The following is a 20,853-nucleotide window of genomic DNA, read 5'->3' on the forward strand; positions in this document are numbered from 1 at the left end:
TTTTGAAAGCCACCATACTACCCGCAGAAACCACCTCTTGTGGTAGAGAATTCCACAATCTTGTTGCCCTAACAGTAAAGAACCCCCCGCGTTGCCTGAGGTTAAAACGCTTCTCCTCTAATCGCATTGTATGCCCTCGAGTCCTCATGCAATCCCTTCGAATGAACAGCTTTTTTTCTAAGCTGGGATCCCCATTAAGATATTTATAAATTGCTATCATGTCCCCCCTCAGACGTCTCTTCTCCAGGGAGAATAAATCGAGCGATTGTAGACGCTCTTCATAGTCAAGGTCCTCCAATCCCCTAATTAGTTTAGTTGCCCTTCTCTGGACTCTCTCCAGCTCCAACACATCCCTCCTGAGGACTGGCGACCAGAACTGGACGGAATACTCCAGATGCGGTCGGACCAGAGTTTTATAAAGTGGAAGGATTATAGTCTTATCTCTGGAATGCATCCCTTTCTTTATGCATGCTAATATTCTGTTGGCTTTGGAAGCTGCCGCTTGACATTGCATGCTGTTTCCTAATCTATCATCAACCAAAACTCCCAGATCCTTCTCCATTTTTGATTCCCCCAAGGGCTCCCCTCCTAACGTGTATTGTGATTTTATGTTTTTAGTCCCCAAGTGCAAAACCTTACACTTCTCCACGTTAAACCTCATTTGCCATGTCGTTGCCCACTCTGTTATTTTGTCCAGGTCATTCTGCAGGATATCTGCTTCATGTTGTGAAGTTATTGCCCTGCCCAATTTTGTGTCATCTGCAAAAACTGATATCGAACTACTGATCCCGACCTCAATGTTGTTTATGAATAAATTGAACAAGGTTGGTCCCAGGACTGAGCCTTGGGGGACCCCGCTTACCACCTCAGACCAGTCTGAGTATGCGCTGTTTATTACTACCCTTTGGACCCGCCTTTTTAGCCAGTTCCGTAATTCCTACACCGTTCACCTGATTTGGATGTAAATACCCTCAAATTAAAGCCGAAAGTCTGCAGTTTATTTCATTTTAAATCCCTTTTAGTGGTATATAGAGCCAAAAAGATTAGAATTGTGTCGATGTCCCAATATTTATGGACCGGACTGTAGGTAAAAGCATCTTCTTTTTACAGAGTAGATAGCATAGGATTTATAAAGTCGGTGGGAGCAGCTGTAAACATTGTAATAGCCTGGACTTCTACAAAGAAGAAGTATAGGCAATTTTTTTTTTTTTTTGGATAGAATAAGGGAAGGTTATAACTCCTGTCTGATTTCTTTTTGCCATCTGTGTCCCATTGCAGAGATTGCACTTCACTTCCTGTCCCATAGCCAAGCAGAAAATGGGAGGAAATCCCTGCAAATTAAGGGAAATCCTTGGGGACACCTAGGTCACCCGAACTAGTGTCCCCATCAGAAGATTTCTCCTCTATTACTTTTTGGGGGACAACCCAAAATTTAGGATTTTGTTTTACTTTCTCTTTCAATAATAATGGTGAACAGGACAAATAGAGAGGGTGAATCTCCCAAACGGAGGGCACAGAAAAAAAAAAAAAAAATGACAGAGGTTCTAATCCACCTGCACTCTGTCCAAAACGAAAGAAAACATTTTGCCTTTAGTTATACTTTACCACAGGCAAACATAATGCCTGAGCTGCCCACCCACATCCGTCAGACAGAATAGTCTTTTGCAGACAAAGTGAACAGAAGTAAAAGCCACTGAGGACATCATTTTTTTAATGCTTCTAGAGACAGAGAGGCCACATTTTGTGTTTTTTCCAAGGAAAGGGTTGTTCTTCTAAAACGGCATTGAGTTTCTATGAGGCTAGGTGAAAAAACTGCTTAGCCTTATAAAATACGTTTGACAAATTAAACAAAAGTATTTTTTTTTCTTTCATCATATTCACCTCTAGGAAAGTACTGGATGTTTTTTTTTTTTTATTAGCCTTAGGTTGGACAAGACATAAAATCTATTTTCTGTGCAAATTACTTATTTTTTTTATGCATGGGAATGTTAACAGGCATTGCAGAACAATGTGGAAAGTAAGCAAACATATAATATACTACTAAATAATCCTGAATGTGATGTACCAGTCCTGAAACAGATACATGGATTTCATTTTTTTTTTTTTGCAGATTCATACTTACCTAGGTGGATGCAGCATTGGTCCGATGCTGCCTCCGTCCCCCGGCGCCTCTACAGTGAGAACCGAGCGATCAAACACTGCCGATCACCGAGCTCTGTGAGCAGAGAGGTGCTGACGGTCAGTCATAGCTCTCTGCTCACTGGAGCGCTGGGCTGTGGAGGGGGTGGAGGGGGGCGGGTGGCCAGCTCGCTGAAAGGCTGAGCCAGGTGTCGGTCCAGGAATCTGGCAGATCCCCACTTTGTGGTCTTGCCGCGGAGCCTGGACTGACTTCTGTGACGTCAGCAGAACTGCACTCCCGTGATCAATTGGAGAAGTACAGCCAAACAAGCTTTGGCTGTGGTTCTCCTTTAAATATACCTGTAGAACAAAATATGTTGGTTTTCCAAAATAACTGAATCACAAATAAGAAAGCATTTATTTAAGTACTATTAAGGGCCCTTTTACACTGATGCACTTTTGTGCAGCTTAGGGCCCTTTCACACGAATGCGCTTTTGATGTATTCACATTGACTTACAATGAAAGGTGCCTTTTTGGTGCCCTTTTGAAAAACGGCACCAAAGATGTAGCATGCAGGACTTTTCAAAGAGTAGCACACCTGCAGTATGAACAGTTGTAAAGGATTTAACAGGGAATACTTTTCATGTGCTTTTGCCACCCTGGAAAAGTATGTGAAAGGGTCCAACAGAAAAACATCATGTGGCATGCAAGAAATACCCCAAAAAAAAAAAAAAAAAAGGCTTACCTTTGATTTCGCCAGCCCGTGCCATTTTATAAAGACCTTTGACATCTCGCTGCTCACAAACATACAAAGGAGCATCCACAAATACTTCGTAAAATGGAAGACTAGCTGCCTCATGAATTTGCCGCGCATTGTTGCGATCCTATAAATCGAAGCATTAATGTTAATATGAATTGTAACTATTTTATCTTTTGAATGTATTTTCATGTATTTAATATTATTTATTACAGAAACTTATACAAACGCTGTCAATCTACACAACGCTTTACATATATATATATATATATTGTGCAATACAGCAGTCATGATTAAGGCCTGAAACACGTTGACACTTTGTGGCTGTTCCATGTACACCCACTGAATAAAGCCCATGTTTGTAGAGAACAAACCATAGTGCCAGCTTTCTTTCATGGATTGATTCAGATGAGGCTCCAGCTACCTGGGGACTAGTGTTACAGCCATGGGATCCAGTGGGAGGTTTGCTACATTCACATCAGTCCCTGTTCTTAAGGGCATGGACAATTTAAGGCGCCTAACTCACATTTATACATACAAACATATCCTAGGGCAAATTCAGACAGGAGCCAATTAACCCAGCAAGTCTTTGGAGTGTGGGGAGAAACCCAAGCAGGCACAGGAAGAACATACAAACTTTGTGCAGGTAGTGCCATGTTTGGGATTGGAACCAACCACCCTAGTGTTGCTAGGCAGAAGCGTTAACCACTTAGCCACGGTGCTGCTGTATTTCATATGTAATATACAATCAGTGGAAAACAAAGATTTATTTATATGTGGTTCAGAGATAATACACAGATGCAGCTGGGCAAAAATAGGCTGCAGCTGTGGCTTCGAGGCACCACCAGTGTATTTAGCCTTCAAGCTACGTGAACGCGATACTTCAGTCAGTGCGATTTCATTTGCGGCTTACTGACATATGTGCAATATCATAGACAGATGTCAATGCAAGTCGCACATGAAAATTGCCAAAAAACAGTGCAGGAACCTTTCAAATCTGTACAAGTCAGAGTCGCACCAATTTGTACAGTTCCATAGGCACAAATAGGGTGTGACTTGTCATGCAATTTTTAACTGTCAAATCGCATGTCAAGTTGCACCGGTGTGAACTGGGGCTAACAGCCTCAGCAGCATAATGGTCAGGAATGTCTACAACAAAATACAAGTAAGAGGTTTGTATTTTAATTTTACAATAAAACGTGTTGAATAACTCCCTGCCAATACCACACTATTTTATGGCACTTCCAAAGCAGTAGTATGTCATTGGTCTTCCAGGTCCCTACCACACCTAATACATGAATAATCCTAACGAAAACTCATTACATATAAAAATTAAGGCATTCTAAAAGACATGTGCAGTATAAATATTTGTGCAAAGACTTGTACTCACTGGCCGAATATCAGCCAGTATCAACAGAAACATTCGGCCATTGTGTACAGCAGCCAGATCGGAATCCAATCAGCACTTGCAACAATGACTGCGAGATATCGGACTAGTGTCTTCTGGGGGGGGGGGGTGTTGTTCCCCTGTAAGAACAATAGCACTGCAGGGAGATCCCAAAATCCTTTTTCCCAAATAAGTTTACATTGAAGCGGGTATGTGTAAAAATTATTGGGAAAAAGATGGGTATAAAAATAAGTTATCAACAGCTTAGTAGAGGCCTTTGTGTTACAAAATCAATTAACCCAATTGCTGCCATATCTATATTCAAAGTATGATTTTAAGCTTGCATTGTGAGCCAGATTTATAAATAATTACTCAAATGGTATTCTGTACTTCAAGGAGATCTAAAGGCAATTTTTTTTTTCCATTTTGGATAGAGTAAGGGAACATTATTATCAAGTTTGTTTTGGTCATCTGTGTCCCGTAGGAGAGATTTTCCTTCACTTCCTGTCCCATGGCCAAAACAGGAAGTGATAGGAAATCGCTCTAAAGTGATCGAAGCCTGGTTGTCACCAGAGCTATTGTCCCTTTTTTCAGTTTTGTAACAAGCAGTGTCAGAAGACTACATAACCCAACTCCACAGAGGGTGGGTGCTGTGTCCGTTAATGACCATCAGAGAAAAGGATTTTACAGTAAGTCAAAAATCCAGTTTTCTCTTTCCATCATTGAAGGACACAGCTTCATATCTTCTTTGACAGATGGGACATCCCAAAGCTGTGTCAGCATGAGGGGTGGGAAAAACACAGCAATAAACAGAATTCCCAGCAAGGGCTAAACCTAGCCAACCAGGTAAGCCAGGAGCTCAACCAGAAATAACTGGAGCTCACGTAACAGAAAAGAAAAACCCTCAGGATGCAGAAGTCTCTGCCAAAGCAGCCTACAAAACTTTGCGGCCAAACGCAGCATCAGCAGATGCAAAAATATCCACCTTGTAGAACTTGGGGAAAGTGTGTACAGACGCCCAGGTGGGCGCTTTGCAAACCTGGACCACTGAAGCCTGAAGCCAGAAGGACCAGGAGGCACTAAGCATCATAATAGAATGCACCCGAAGAGGGAAAGGAGGAACCTGACCCTTAATTGAATAGGCTTGCACCACCGTATGCCTGACCAATCTGGAAATGGTCACAGCAGACACAGCCTGCCCATTACCAGGACCATCCGTAAGAATAAACATGGAATTCGATTTGCGAATCGACTCAGTTAATGGTGCCCAGGGCCAAACCCTGATCTACACTTCTTTGTAGAAACTCCACCAGATGGGATACCGAAAAGGAACAGAGGAACGGAGGGACAACCCCCTCGAGACTCACACAAAGTAATATACGTGTTCCAAACGCCATGATAAATCTTCAGAGAAGTCGATTTCCTAGCTTTTAACGGAGTAGGAATCACCGAATCCCTATCCTTCAAAACCTGGTATTCAATAGCCAGGCCGTTAAAGCCAGCGACCGTAAAGCAGGATGTAAGATCGGTCCTTGAGACAAAAGATCTTCTCTGAGAGGAAGTCGCCAAGGGGCATCGGCTAGCAGTCTTACCAGGCCCGCGTTCCAGGCACAACGAGGCCAGTCTGGGACCACCAGAATCACTGGAATCCCTTCTGCTTCGTTTCTGCGAAAAAGTTCGGCAGAAGCTGTAGTGGGGGCAAGGCATAAATCAGACGATACCGACCCCAAGGGGCCACCAAAGCGTCTTCCAGAGGGTCCCAAAATCTTGCTACAAATTTCGGAACCTTCCGGTTGAAACAAGAGGCCAACAGGTCCACATCAGGGGTCCCCCGCTGGAGACACAGTTATTGAAACACCTCCAGGTGAAGGGATCATTCATCCGAACACAGTGCCTGTCGACTGAGGTAGTCCGCCTGCTTGCCAATATTCCACCCCGGGAATATGCACAGTAGAGGGGGCTGGAAAAAAGAGTTCTGCCCACCTTAGAACGCCGGCTACTTCTTAGGCCACTAGGTCACTTTTGGTGCCCCCTTGGTGATTGATATATGCCACCGGCGTGGCGTTGTCTGACAGGTTGGGTGGTGACACATGTTCTAGCGGCTCCATGGCACCCTGGGGCCGTCAGCAAAAGCAATGTAAAATTATTAGGCAGGCTGTGAACACACCCCCCACAGCTATCTTCGGTGGCACCACAGGTCCCAGCAGCGCTGCAATAACAAAAAAGCAGGAAGATACCACTCCAGGACTCAACACCAAAAGTAATCAGCAGGGGGAGAGAAAGAGAGAGAAGGAGAAGAGCGCCAACATCCTGCAGCACGCTGTTCCGAAAGGAAGAGAAAACTGCCGTGCTGTCACTAAAGACCGCCCGCCGAGCACTGCTCCATGCGACTTCAAGAAAATGGCCGCCACGTTACACTATAGTAAACCACCGGAACATGGCTGTCGATCTACAGGAAAATGGCCGCTGAGCTTCGAAACATGTGGCTACAGGACAATATCGGCGGCGCAGCCGGGAATGCGATTCCGATGACCCTTTAGAGGTCCATGAGATACTGTAGTCAGCCAGGGGGGCCTATATAGGGACCCCCCACAGGACTAAACCGCCCAAAAAACAGGCATCCAGAGCCACTCAGCGTGTTCCCTCCCCCCTGCCTTCCAGCCACGGCTTAACTCACACTCCACAGAAGAATGACATGGTTTTTAAAACCATGTAAAAAGGTTAACAACAGTACTCCGGGCATCCCAACAGCAATAGGGAAGGGGGAGCTAATGTTGGGGGAACCCAGCTAGTGAGGGGGGGTGCACATGGGTAGGAAGGGCACCTGGGGAACCTACCACCCCTGGGAGGGGCCCGTGTCCACCCCAAATTTCCAGAGGGAGGGGGGGGGAGGGAACTACCCACCACACCTTTGGAACCGGGCGGGCACCACACTGGGCAGGTCACCTCCCCATATTGGAATGGGGGGGTGCTGCGGGCCAGAAGTATGCTGCGACTCAGGCCATGACCAGGTTGTGTGCATCCTCGCGAGGTGTTTTACTCGCAAGCCAGCCCCCGTCCAGTGGGGTTATGTCGTGGCCAACCTAGTGCTAAGCTGCGGCCTGTGCGTGCTTGCTGGCCAGACTGGGACAACAGTAGGGATCTAGGATATCCAATGTGTCACCCAGTCCGGCAGTTGATTGTAGTTCTCACAGGAACAGACTTGATTGTAGAAGAAAAAACAACAAAAAGGAAAAAAAAAATTGTTTAAAAAAGGAAAAAAAAATGCCAGAACCAGACATCCCAACAGGGAGCTAGGTCCTTACCCCTGACTAGGCAGAAAAAAAAACTGAGATCCTAGAGCAGGAAGTGGGAGTGTACCCCCAGGGACTGCCCTATAGGCGTAGTTAGGTTTGTTAACCCTTTTCCATCTAGTGTCTTACTCCTAAGAAGAGCAGCATAACCCATCAGTCAAATAAGATATGAAGCTGTGTCTGTCAATGAACGAAAGAGAAAAAAGTTTTGCATTTAGTTATACTTTAATTTCGGAAACAACTTAAGGGTATCTTGGGAACATAACAGTGCTACCATTGCAATACTTACTTCCTGCCACTTAAGATAGGGAAAAAGCTTCTGGAAGATACTCATTGGACCATAAGATGGTATATTTAGTAAAACTTTTTAGTCCCACTAAACGCTTTACAGCATTCCACACTGGCCCAATGAAATATAAATTTGGACAGCCTATCTTGTGATTGAAGATACCTCCTTGTCTTCAGTGATATGCTCCCTAAATAGAAATAACATATTGTACATGGAAGAGCTAATCTCTGCCATTTCCCATCTTACAAAATGCTGAGTTTGTGGGGCACTGAAAAATATGGAGAAGGAATCATAAAGATCTCTTTTCTTATTAGGATATTGTAAAGTCTCCAATCAAATTCTAGTTACGTTCTTCTTCCATATTAGATCCCTAAACACCCCATTAAATTTCCTGAAAACAGCCAGCGGTATCCAACAAAAACGTATTCAAATATTAACCTAACTGTGGCATCCACACCATCTTTAACAAGTTTGTAATAACAGCTACTGACAGGGAAAGGTTACACCAAATATGTTTTTTAAAGGTTTCCAAAAGCAGTAATAATTTAATGGAATATATCGATCAGCCATAACTTTATGACCACTGACAGCTGAACCACTTCCAGCCCAAGCCAATTCTGGTACTCCTCAAAAAAACATTATATATGATTTTTTAGCAGAGACCCTAGGGAATAAAATGATGATTGTTGCAACTGTTTATGTCACACGGTATGTGTGCAGCCATTTTTCAAAATTTGGGTTTTTTTTTTTTTTTGGGGTGGGGGGGACTTTCCTGAATTAAAAAGAACACTGACTTTTTTTGTATAATGTGAAAGATGATGTTACGCTGAGTAAATAGATACCCAACGTGTCACGCTTTAAAACTGCACACACACACACCCTTAAGTACTTAAAAAACTCCATAGACAATGTTTTAAGAATTTTTACAGGTTATCGGTTTAGAGTTCCAGAGGAGGTCTTGGGCTAGAATTGCTTCTCTCGCTCTAATGTTTGCAGCGATACCGCACATGTGTGGTTTGAATGCCGTGTACATATGTGGGTGCAACATATACATACAATCACTTCTGCGTGCGAGTAGGTGGGGACAGGAGGACGCTTTCACTTTTTTTTTTTTATTATTTTATTTTTATACTTTCCCTTTAAAAACATTTTTTTTATCACTTTCATTTCTATTACAAGAAATGTAAACATCCCTGGTAATCGCAATAGGGCATGACAGGTCCTCTTTACAGAGAGATCCGGGGTCTATAAGACCCCTCCTCTAGCCTGGAAAGTCTGCGATAAAAAAAGCGATCTCAGCCTTTCCTGGTAAAATAAATGGCAGTGTTTACATCTGCCTAGGCTGGACATGAGGTCATAACATTGCGCCCGGTCTTCAAAGATCATAGAGATTGACGGGGACCATCTGGGAGGTGGGAGGGTAAAAACAATCAAGCGGCTGAACAGCCACTATGATTGTTTTAACATGACAGGGAATTGCCTGCAGAAAAGAATGATATCCGATTGATGCCTGCAGTCAATACAAAGGTAATGAGACCCACAAATTAGTTTGCATATCATAGTGCGAACTGTCAATTCAGACAGGAATCGGATCCCATAGGTTGTGAACACCCATGCGATCTGATTCTGGTGCGGACCAAAAAAGGGTCCAGTGCCACTTTGGTCCGAATGCGATGCAAATTCAGCCATACAATCTGTATGGCTGAATTTGCATTGCACAGACATCGCATGTGATTTGCAGAGCAGTGCGGTGCGAATCACATGCGATGTCTGACATCGCTATAGTGTGAACCGGCACTAAAAGTCCAGGACGCCATATGACGTCCACCTAAGGAGAAGTGGTGAAGTGAATAACATTGATTAACTTGTTACAATGGCATCTAAAAATCAGTTGTCCGGTAGCAAGTAAAAATGTTGTCCCTGAAGTTGATGTGTGGAAAGCAGAATTAACATGCACAGGAATGGCAGGACCAAGGATTCCCAGCAGAACATTGCCCAAAGCTGCCTCTGCCGGCTTGCCTTCTTCCTCTACTGCATCCTGATGCCATCTTTTCTCCAGGTAAGTGATGCACAGACATCCGGCAACACATGGTGTAAAAGAAAACATGATTCATTAGACCAGGCCACTTGCTCCTTGGTTCAGTTCTAATGCAGTTCTAATGCTTATGTGCCCATTGTAGGAGCTTTTGGCTGCGGACATGAGTCAGAATAGGCACCCTAACTGGCCTGTGAGTATGCAGCTCAAAAGACAATAAACATTGATACCCATCCTAATATTCTCAAAAGGAGGCTTTTGAAGAACAGACAAAACCAGAGTAAGATCCCACTGGCAAAGGCATCTCCGCGGAGGGGCCATATGACACACCCCCTGAATGAAGGTGCAAATCAAACTATGAGTAGCCAACGGACATTGGATGTAAATAGTCAAGGCTGAAACCTGGCCCTTGATAGTACCCAACCCCAAGCGCTGCTCAACACCTTTTTGTAAAAAGGCTAAAATCCTAGCTATAGAAAACAAGCAAGGGTGCAGCTGCAGCGATTCACACCAAGAAATGTACAATATCCACGTACAATGATAGATCTTCCTAGAGGTCAACTTTCTGGCCTTAAAAAGGATAGGAATCACCAAATCAGAAAGACCTCTATCCCTCAACACCTTGCTTTCAACAGCCAAACCATTAAAGCCAGCGACCGTAAAGCAGGATGGAAGATTGGTCCTTGAGATAGTAGATCTTCCCGCAAAGGAAGACGCCATGGAGGATCCATGACCATTTTTACCAGCTCTATGTACCAAGACCACGCGAGGCCAGTCTGGTGCCACCAGAACGACCGGAATGCCTTCCATCACCACCCTGCGAAGAAACCTTGGCAGGAGAACGAGTGGAGGGAAGGCATAGATCAGGCGATACTGACTCCAAGGAGCCACCAGAGTGTCTGTGGCGTCGGCCAGCGGATCCCGAGACCCGGCCACAAACCTCTGAACTTGCCTGTTGAGGCAAGACACAAACAGATCCACGTCCGGCGTCCCCCACCGGACACACAGGAGATGAAACACTCCCCCAGATCCAACACCTGACTCCTCAGGTAGTCCGCTTGCCAATTCTCCACACCCGGGATGTGGACTGCGGAAAGAGCCGGAACATTGTGTTCCGCCCATACCAGAATCACTGCCACCTCCTTGGCCGCCAGGGCACTTCTGGTGCCCCCTTAATGATTGATGTAAGCCACGGCCGTGGCATTGTCCGACTGGACCTGAACCGGAGAGCCATGTAGCTGACTTGTTCAGTGAAGCAGGCAGAGCTTGATCGCTTTCAGCTCCAGAATATTGATCGACAAGGAAGACTCTTCCGACACCCAAGTCCCCTGAGCACAGAGCTTCCCCAGCATTCCACCCCAGCCTGATAGGCTGGTGTCCGTGGTGATCACCGTCCAAAATACCGGCAGGAAGGACTTGCCATGGCACAGGACAGGTGACTAGATCCACCAAGAGAGAGCCGACTTTGTGAGATGGCTCAACCAAATCTTCTGATCCAATGAACAAGGATCTCTGTTCCATTTTGATAGAAACTCTTTCTGCAGCTGTCTCGTGTGAGACTGAGCAAAGGGGACTGCATCAAAGGTTGAGACCATCAGACCCAGGGCCCTCATGCAAGCCTGCAAGGACGACTGATCAGCCTCCATCAGCAATTGGACCGCCCTTTGCAACTTCTAAAGCTTTTCCAAGGGAAGGAAGACCCTTGCCAGAGCAGAGCCGAGATCAGCCCCAGATAGGTGATCTGCACAGACGGAATCAGGGCAGATTTGGTGACATTGAGTGTCCACCCAAAGACTTGAAGGGTCCGAATGGTGATGAAGATGTTTCTCAGCAGATCCGAATGGGAAACGGCTCGCAACAGGAGATCGTCCAGATACCCCACAATGGAGATACCTCATTGATGCAACAAGGCCAGCACAGGGGCTAGGACCTTGGTAAAAACTCTGGGAGCCGAGGTGAGACCAAAGGGTAATGCCACGAATTGAGAGAGCTCCTCTGCCACCGCGAAGCGGAGGAATCACTGATGTCTCTCGAATATGGGGACATGGAGATACGCATCTTTGAGATCGATGGAAGCCAGAAATTTCCCGATTCAAAGATATCACCACCGACCAAATGGACTCCATTCGGAATTTCTGCACGCGCACAAAGCGGTTCAGAGCCTTGAGTTCCAGGATTGGATGCACCTTGCTCTCCTTTCTGGGCATGGTGAACATGTTTGAATAGAAACCTTGAGAGCGTTCCTGTTGGGGAACTGGCACAATCACCCCTTGAGCCAGGAGATCTCGCACAGCCTCCCGTAGATCCTTCAAACGCTCCGGAGACAGGTGAAGATTTGACTAAAAAAAACCTTTCCCCTGGCCGGGACCAGAATTTGATCTTGTACCCAGGACCAAACCAGTTCACGAACCTATTCGTCCTGGATGAAGGAAGTCCAGGGTTCCTCAAAGAAGCGCAGACGTCCCCCCCACCCCTAAGATGGGTGAAGGTGACCCTTCATGCTGAAGAGGACTTGTCTGCGGCACCGGACTAACCGGCCTTGGACTTGCCCCAGGGTTTCTTAGCACCTCTAGAAGGTTCTGAACGGGTTACCTTTTTCTTGCCCCCTGGAGGCACGAAAAAAAACGTTTATGAGCAGAAAAGGAGGGACCCCACCTAGGACGGGGTGTCTTACCCTTGGAGGATTGAGGAAGAAGAGTACTCTTCCCGCTAGTCAGGCCCTTGATCAACTCATCCAATGAGTCGCCAAACAACCTGTCTCCCAGAAAGGGGAAGGCTAAGGCTTTTTTAGAAGCTTGGTTAGCCTACCAGCACTTCAACCAGACCATGCGTCTTAAAACAATGCCCACGGCCGAGACCCTGGCCACCAGGGGAGCCGCATCCATAGATGCATCACACAGGAATACCAGAACCTGGATCACCTGGTCCAACTGTTCCGGAGGAACAATTTCTGGGGTCCAAAGTCTCCTGCAAACCCTTAATCCATTCTGTCACCGTCTGTGAGATTAGCACAGACACAAAAACTGGTTTCAAAATGTAACCCGCCAGCACGTGAAGATGGTGGGAAAGGGATTCCACCCGCCTGTCCACTGGATCCGTAAAAACTGGGGAATCTTCCACAGGCACAAGATTAGAATTGTTTAATCTGAAACAGGATGGTCCACTTTAGGTGGCACCGTCCAACGGTTGGAAACCTTTTCAGCAAAAGGATACCGGCGTTTAAAGTGTTTTGGTACCACTAACACATGCTTAACGCACCGCCATTGGTCATTCACAATATAGTGAAAGGTGTCGGGACAAGGGAAAACCCTGTCAGCTTTTGGAGACTTCTGAGAGCCAAAAGCCACCCGTGTCCCTGCCGGCATGGGCTCATCAGCCAATTTTAAAGTATCCCGCACTGAAATAATCAGTGCTTCCACCAAAGCACGTTACTGCGCTGCAGCTGAAGACGACAGGTCCTCTTCACCATCATACTGTGAGGACAGCGACCCCTCAGGAAGGGGAGCATCCGGGGCAACCACATCAGCCTCTGAATTAGAGGACACCTCCACAGATGAAGGCAGCGGCCGTTTACGGCTATCAACCTTTTTCATGACTAAATCAACTTTAGTCGCCAGGCTTTCCAGAGCAGCTGAAATCGCGGCCAGCGACTGTGACCTTGACTGTCCAGGAGTCGCACAGAGTGGGTCTGAGGGTTAAATTCCAGGTTGTTTGGACTCTATAGCGCAAATTGCAAAAAACAGAGTACTGTAGCTTTAAGAACGCTGATCGCGGTATCCACCGCCGATCGCAGAGGTCTGCAGGGAGCCCCTTCAAACCAAACTGATAGCAGAAAGTGCAAGGATATGCCCGCAGGGACCCTCAATACTTTACCAACTTAGACACACAGCCTCCTGAATCCTCCACAGAATGAAGAGAGAAGCAGGAAGTGACCTTGGCTCAGCAGCAGGAAATGACCACACAGGAAGTGATGTCCCTTGATAGGGATACACTGCCAAGTATAGCACCAGGGCTACACAAAGATGGATGCCCATACAAAACAATAGGAAGCTTCAGGGAAAATTGCTGCCCCATACAAGTCTATGGGGAAAAAAATTCCATTGCCCACACCTAAGATGGCGGCGCCCACGGCACTCCATGCGGCTAGGGACCGACACATGAAGGCCTCAGGAACCACAACAGGGACCAGCAAGCCCAAGGGCAGGCTAGGGGGATCTCTCCCATTATCCCCAGGGGAGGGCCCACATTGCACCCCCCCCGCCCCTGCTGGCCTTGGGGGGGGGGGGCACAGTTAATCACCGTACCATGGACCGGGTGGGCTCCGCTCCGGGCAGACTGCCTCCCACCCGGAGTGGGGGTGCTGCCAGCCAAGGGGTATGCTGCGACTCAGGGCATTCCAGGTCGTTGCATCCTGGCTAGGCATCCGCTCGCAGGCTTGTCCCCCTCCGGACAAGGGGGCACCATCGTGGCTAGGCCTAGGTCAGAACTATAACCTGCTCACACTCGTAGGCCAGACATCTGCTCGCAGGCTTGTCCCCCTCCGGACAAGGGGGCACCATCGTGGCTAGGCCTAGGTCAGAACTATAACCTGCTCACACTCGTAGGCCAGACTGGGGGGACCATAAGAATCTAGATTATCCAGTACGAAGCCCCAGCCAGCATCGTTGCTTGTAGATCACCAGGAAACTCTTCCCTGAACACTAGCTAGCAAGTGAGTAAAGAGAAATAAAAGAAAATATTCTGAAAAGAGCAGGAAACCTAGGTCTACTTCTTCTCAAGGCAGAAAACAAACTGATGAGCTGGGTTGTGCAGTGGGGGTTTATGCCTGGAGGGACAGCCCCCTGGGTGTGTGTATTCAAATTTTCCTGCCTAGACTCCTCCTGATGGGTGGAGCAAAACCCACTCCGCTCATGGAGATGAGGCTGCGTCTGTCGATGGAGAAATCCCATTTTCTCTTTTGTTCAATGACGGACACAGCTCCTGTGATTCTTGACCATTGGGATGTCCCAAAGCAGTGTCAAACATGGAGGGGTGGGAAACAGCAAAAAATTCCCAAGGCTAAACAGTAGCCAACCAGGTGACAGGGGCTCAACCAAAACAACTGGAGCCCATCTAAAAAAAACAATACACCCTCAAAGAGGATCAGGTCCTCTAAACAGAAGCCTGCAAAACCTTGTGGCCATTGGAAGCATCCGCAGATTCCAACACATCCACTTTACAAAACCGTGTAAATATGTGCACCGACGATCAGGTGTCTGCCTTGCAAACCTGCGCCACTGACGCTTGATGACAGAAGGAGGCACTAAGCACCTTAGTAGAGTGCGCATTGACAGGGAAAGGAGGAACCTGACCCCTGATGGAATAGGCCTGAATCACCGTCTGTTTGATCCACCTGGAAATGGTCGCAGAGGAAGCAGACAACCCCTTTGCGAGGTCCACTAGTGAGCACAAATAGAGACACTGACTTCCTGAAAAACTCCGTAGCTACCAGGTACACCCTAATTGCCTGGACCATATCCAAGGCATGCAAGGCAATTTCCTTTGGATGTTTAGGTCTGGGACACTGGGGAAGGCAGTACAATGTCTTAATTTAAAGTCAGAGACGATCTTAGGAAGGAATAACGGACAGGGTCGAAGCACCACCTTATCCTAGTGAATTACCAGATAAGGTGAACGACAGGATAACGCCGCCAGCTCAAACCCCCTGCACGCAGAGGTGTAGGGGCCACCTCCTGGGACAGCCTCCTGGGACAGCGGAAGCAGGGGAATCTCCAGAATATTTTCAAAGGGAGGTTTCTGTAGAGCTGAAAGCACCAAATTAAGATCCCAAGGTGGCAACAAAGCCTGCACTGGAGGAACCAAATGCCGGACACCCTGAAGAAAAGTACGCAGGAGTGTGTGGCCAAATGTCGTTGAAAAAAAGACCACCAAGGCAGATACCTGGCCCTTGATGGTACTCCAGGCCAATTTCTGTTCAACCCCTCGTCGAAGGAAGGTTCAGATCCGAGCCACCGAGAAAAAGCAAGAGACTGACACTACGCAATGTACGTCATCCACATGTGATGGTAGATCTTCCTAGAAGTAGATTTCCTAGCTTTTAACAGTGTAGGAATCACTGACTCAGATAAACCTTATCCTTTAGCACCTGGCATTCAACAGCCAAGCTGTCAAGGCCAGCGACTGTAAAGCAGGATGAAAGATTGGTCCTGGGGACAGCAGATCCTCCCAAAGAGGAAGCTTTCAAGGAATGTCAGCTGCACTAGATCGGCGTACAAAGCCCGGCAAGGCCAGTCCCGAGCCACTAAGATGATGGAAATCCCTTCTGCCTTGATTCTGCGTAGAAGTCTTGGCAGAAGCTTGAGAGGAGGGAAGGCATAAATCAGATGATACTCACCCCACTAGGCCACCAGTGTGTTAGTGGTGCTTGCCAGAAGATCCCTTGACCGAGACGCCAACAGATCCACCTCGGGGGTGCCCCACCAGAGACACAGCTGATGAAACACCTCGGGATGAAGGGACCACTCCCCTTGATCCAACGCCTACCGACCAAGGTAATCCGCCTGCCAATTTTCCACCCCTGGAATGTGCATGGTGGAGAGAGCTGGAAAGAACCGTTCTGCCCACCTTAGAATGTGGGCTACCTCCAGAGCCGCCAGGGCACTTCGTGTACCCCCCCCCCCTTGGTGATTGACATAAGCCACGGCCATGGCATTATCTGATTAAATGCGCACAGGGCATCCCTAAAGACAATTCATCCAATGGTCCAGACACAGTCTGATAGCTCGGAGCTCCACGACATTGATCGGTAGTCTGGACTCTTCCAGCATCCATATCCCCTGAGCAGAATGCTTGCAGAGGACGCCTCCCTAGCCGGACAGGCTAGTTTCCATGGTGACCACTGTCCAATACAAGGGGAGGAAGGATTTTTTCAGCCGAAGCACTGGGGAGCGAAGCCACCATATCATGGACTCCTTTGTTCCCTGACTCAGCCGGATCTGATTGTCCAGAGACTGTGGAGTCTTGTCTCATTTGGTCAGAATCTCCCTTTGCAGGGACCTCGTATGGAACTGTGCAAACAGAACAGCCTCAAAAGGTAGATACCATCAGGTCCAGCACCCGCATGCAAGTCCGGAGGGATGTCCATTTGTTGGACAGCAGGAGACTAATTGTGGCCCGCAATTTCTGGAGTTTGTCCAGAGGAAGGAGCACTCTGGCTATAGCCGAGTCCAGAGTAAGGCCCTAATAGTCCAGCTTTGTGGACGGAAACAGGACAGACTTCTGGAAATTCAGAATCCAGCCGAAATCCAGCAGAATTCGTATTGAAAGCTCCAGGTTCTCCACAAGAGCAGAGGGAGACTCCGCTCCCAGAAGGAGATCATCCAAGTAGCCCAGTACTGCGATCACCCATTTGCATAGCAAGGCTAGCACTGGAGCCAACGCTTTTGTGAAGACGCAAGGAGCAGAGGCGAGACCAAAGGGTAACACCACAAACTGATAATACTCCTCTCCCACAGCAAAGTGGAGAAAACGCTGGTGACCGCCACATATTGGGAATGTGAAGATAGGCATCCTTGATATCTATAGAGGTGAGGAAATACCTCTGACGCAGGAATGCCACCATCAGACTCCATTCAGAACTTCTGTACCCGCACAAAGCAGTTAAAGTTAAATCACCCCTTAAAGGAACAGGTCTTGTACAGCCCCATACAGACCCTGTAACCGGTCTGGGGACAGGCGCAGGTTGGAAGAAAAAAAAAAAGTTGCCGGGGGACAAGAGCAGAAACTCGATCTTGTAGCTAGACTGAATGACTTTGTGGACCCAACTATCTTGCACCAGGGACATCCACGGGTCTGGCAACCACTGAAAACATCCCCCCACCCCCAAAACGGGGGAGGGCGCACCTTCATGCAGAAGGAGCCTTGTCCGCGGGTCTGGAGAAGCCTGTTCTCGGCTTGCCAGACCAGGTTCGTTTGGATCCGCCAGAGGAGGCACTGAAAGGCTACAAGCCCTTGTCAGTCGACCATGAGGGACGAAAAAACTTCTTATGAGCCGAGAAGGAAGGTCCACGTCATCGACGAGGTTCCTTACCCTTAGTAGCCTGCGGAAGAAAGGTACTCTTCCCCACTGTGAGACCTTTAATGATGTCATCCAGGGTAGCTCCAAACAGACAATCTCCATGAAAGATGAAGATGTCATAGATGTTTGACAATACGCGTAAGGCGGACATATCGGAGCTGAGCACGCTACATACCGTGGTTTTATCCATTGATGCTGTTATATGATGTCTACTATGTAAGTGCATTACTTTTTAATATATTTATGTGCCTCGATGTACTTCACGATTGGTTGCCCCTCTGCCTTTTTTCTGAGCCTGCATGTGAAAGACACTTCTGTGGGGTCCTGTCAAGGCATTGTACATCTGTGAATTGTGAAGTTCTCTCTCCCTGCTAAGGAATGTGAGGAATGTGACTAGGAATCATCATTTACGCTGAGCTCTGTTTGCTCTTATGCCTGTTTGACCACTCTGTGACAGGAGGGTCAAAAGTTCCGGTAAGAGACTACGGGTGTCAGCACAGGGTGTAACTCAGCTCTCTCACTATTTACTGGTGATTGGCTGATTGGATCGGGTCCTTTCTTTCTACCTGCAGTTCTACTCCATTAGATTGTTCATGGACTGTATTACTGTGATAGATTGTTTAATATATGTCTGGCGCAGCTCCTAATATACATCTACTACTTTATATGGACTGTGATCTTCCTATTGAGCTAGCAGCCTTGTGTACATATATTTTATATTGTCTTAGTATTTTTCTGTCTTAAGCGCAAATACCATTCCCTTTTTTATTTGAATCTCCACGAAAGGAAAGATCAGTCAAGGCCATTTTAGAAATCTGGTCTGCAGACCAGCATTTGAGCCAAAAGACATACCGAAGGACCATCACCAAAACAGAGAGAGGCAAGCCATTAGGGGAGCCGTGTCCAAAGAGATAAGATAAACTGCAGCCCCTAAACCAGCTGATCCACCAGCTCAGCAAAGGCAGGAGGGAGCTTTTCTCCCTCCAGGTCATGGCATAGGAGCTTAGACCACTCCGTCAGAGTATGCAACACTAAGGCAATGGTAAATACCGGCCACTCTGCTGAATCAGCTAAGGTGTACATAATGCAGGCCACAGCCTCCAACTTCCGGTCAGCCAGATCCTTTAAGGCCGGGGACTCTTCAACCGGAATCATGGTTGCCATGTTTAATCTGGGAACCCAAGGGTCCACCACTGGTGGCACAGTCCACATTTTAAGGAGGGACTCCTCATAGGTGTAACGCCTAGTAAAGCGCTTAGGAACCCCACGGGGACACTTTGGTCGTCCCCACTCTTTTACGACAATTCTGTCAAAATAGGCGGCAAAAGGAAACACCTTTGGCGACCTGGATGGCTTGTGAGTGCCAAAGGGTACCTGCGCCTCCGTCGCAGCTTCAGCTGCGTCCTCCATCTTTAGGGTCTCACGCACAGATACAATCAGTGCATCTACCAGGGCCCTTTCGGGCGCAGTTGCAGATGTGGAGGAATCATCCTCACTATCAGACGATTCCAGGCACGTGGTCGCAGACCAAGCAGGGTGACCCACACCTGCAGCGGCCGAATCAGGTTCAGGCTCTGATGAAACAGATGAGGCAGGGGATGCTTTTTGCTAGCCCATCACCCATAAGCCACCTCCACCCGGGACACAATGGACTCCAGGACCGCCGTCAATGCAAGTATGGATGGTTAGGAACCGGAGTACCCCACAGCCACAGAGAGGGGATAAGGTGGGGAAACATGCTCTAAAAACTCCATGAGTCACCAGGGGGACCCCACAAAAAAGTGTAACACACTGTTAAGGCACAACCCTCACCGCGCTGGCAGTACCACCAGGTCACCAAGCACAAGGCACAGAGCGATCCTCAGCAGAGAAGGAGAGGTACCCTTTAGACTCACCACCTGCCAACATAGGCACTTGCAATCACCAGGAGAATCTGCACTACACGTGCGGCGATCAAGAAGCTAAATGATCCAGGAGTCAGCACCTGGGGATAAGGAGGGGCTTCCACCGCCAAAATCGCCGCCCATAGGCTTTCACAGTCATGGCTGCCACTATTTGCAATGCAAACCACAAGAAAATGCCCGCCAGACTACACAAACATGGCCGCCGTGTATAGGCTACAGCAAAATGGCAGCACCACAAGGCCTACAGGGACCCAGAAATGGGAGACCAGGCCTCAGGACAGATCCAGGCAGGACAGGGGGCCCTGGCAGGAGCCCCTACCAGGTACAACCCTCCCCCCTCTGCCAGTCGATCCTCCGGTTGCCAGTAGCGCATCCCCCCCGTCCCCCATCGCCAGTTAGCGCCCTGCCCCCACCACAAGAAAATGGTCAGACCACCCACAAAATATACATCTCCAGCAAATGTGGAGGGGGGGCAGGATGAGGAACTTGGCAAGGGGGGGGGGGGTGACTGCTGGAAGGCGGGGAACCTGGTGGTCCAACCATCTCAAGGAGGGGCATGCGTCCACCCCAGGGGTAGAGGGGGGGGGACAGCTACTCACCATACCAGGAACCATACCAGGCTACATGCCCTCAACATGGGGGGGTGGGTGCTTGGGGGCAGTGGCGGCTCTGCCCCCCCCCACCTCAAAGCACCTTGTCCCCATGTTGATGAGGACAAGGGCCTCTTCCAGACAACCCAGGGCTGTGGTGGTTGTCAGGGTCTGCAGGTGGGGGCTTATCGGAATCTGGAAGCCCCCTTTAACAAGGGGCCCCCCAGAAGCCAACCTCCCCCCCCCTCAATGTGAATGGGTATCAGGTCCTTTTCGCTTTGACAGTTCTTCTGTAGGCAAGGGGTGGGGCCACCTGTCTACGTCACCCAGTGGCACCACCCCTTCTTACATCATACAACATCAGAAGGGGCAGTGCCAATGGATGACGTAGCCGGGTGGCCC

General features: G+C 48.1%; 1 protein-coding gene across 1 annotated transcript in view; it reads right to left on the reverse strand.

The window, feature by feature from the left end:
- The window catches only part of PAPSS1 (3'-phosphoadenosine 5'-phosphosulfate synthase 1), a 287,717-nt gene that overhangs the window by 209,836 nt on the left and 57,028 nt on the right, over positions 1-20,853 (reverse strand). Inside the window, exon 4 of the mRNA XM_082242974.1 lies at positions 2,865-3,003. Coding sequence (XP_082099100.1) covers positions 2,865-3,003 — 139 coding nt within the window. The remainder of the gene's footprint in view (positions 1-2,864; positions 3,004-20,853) is intronic.

The sequence above is a fragment of the Pelophylax lessonae genome (genome assembly GCF_965119305.1).
Source record: "Pelophylax lessonae genome assembly, chromosome: 1".
In the NCBI taxonomy this organism is placed as follows: Eukaryota; Metazoa; Chordata; class Amphibia; order Anura; family Ranidae; genus Pelophylax; species Pelophylax lessonae.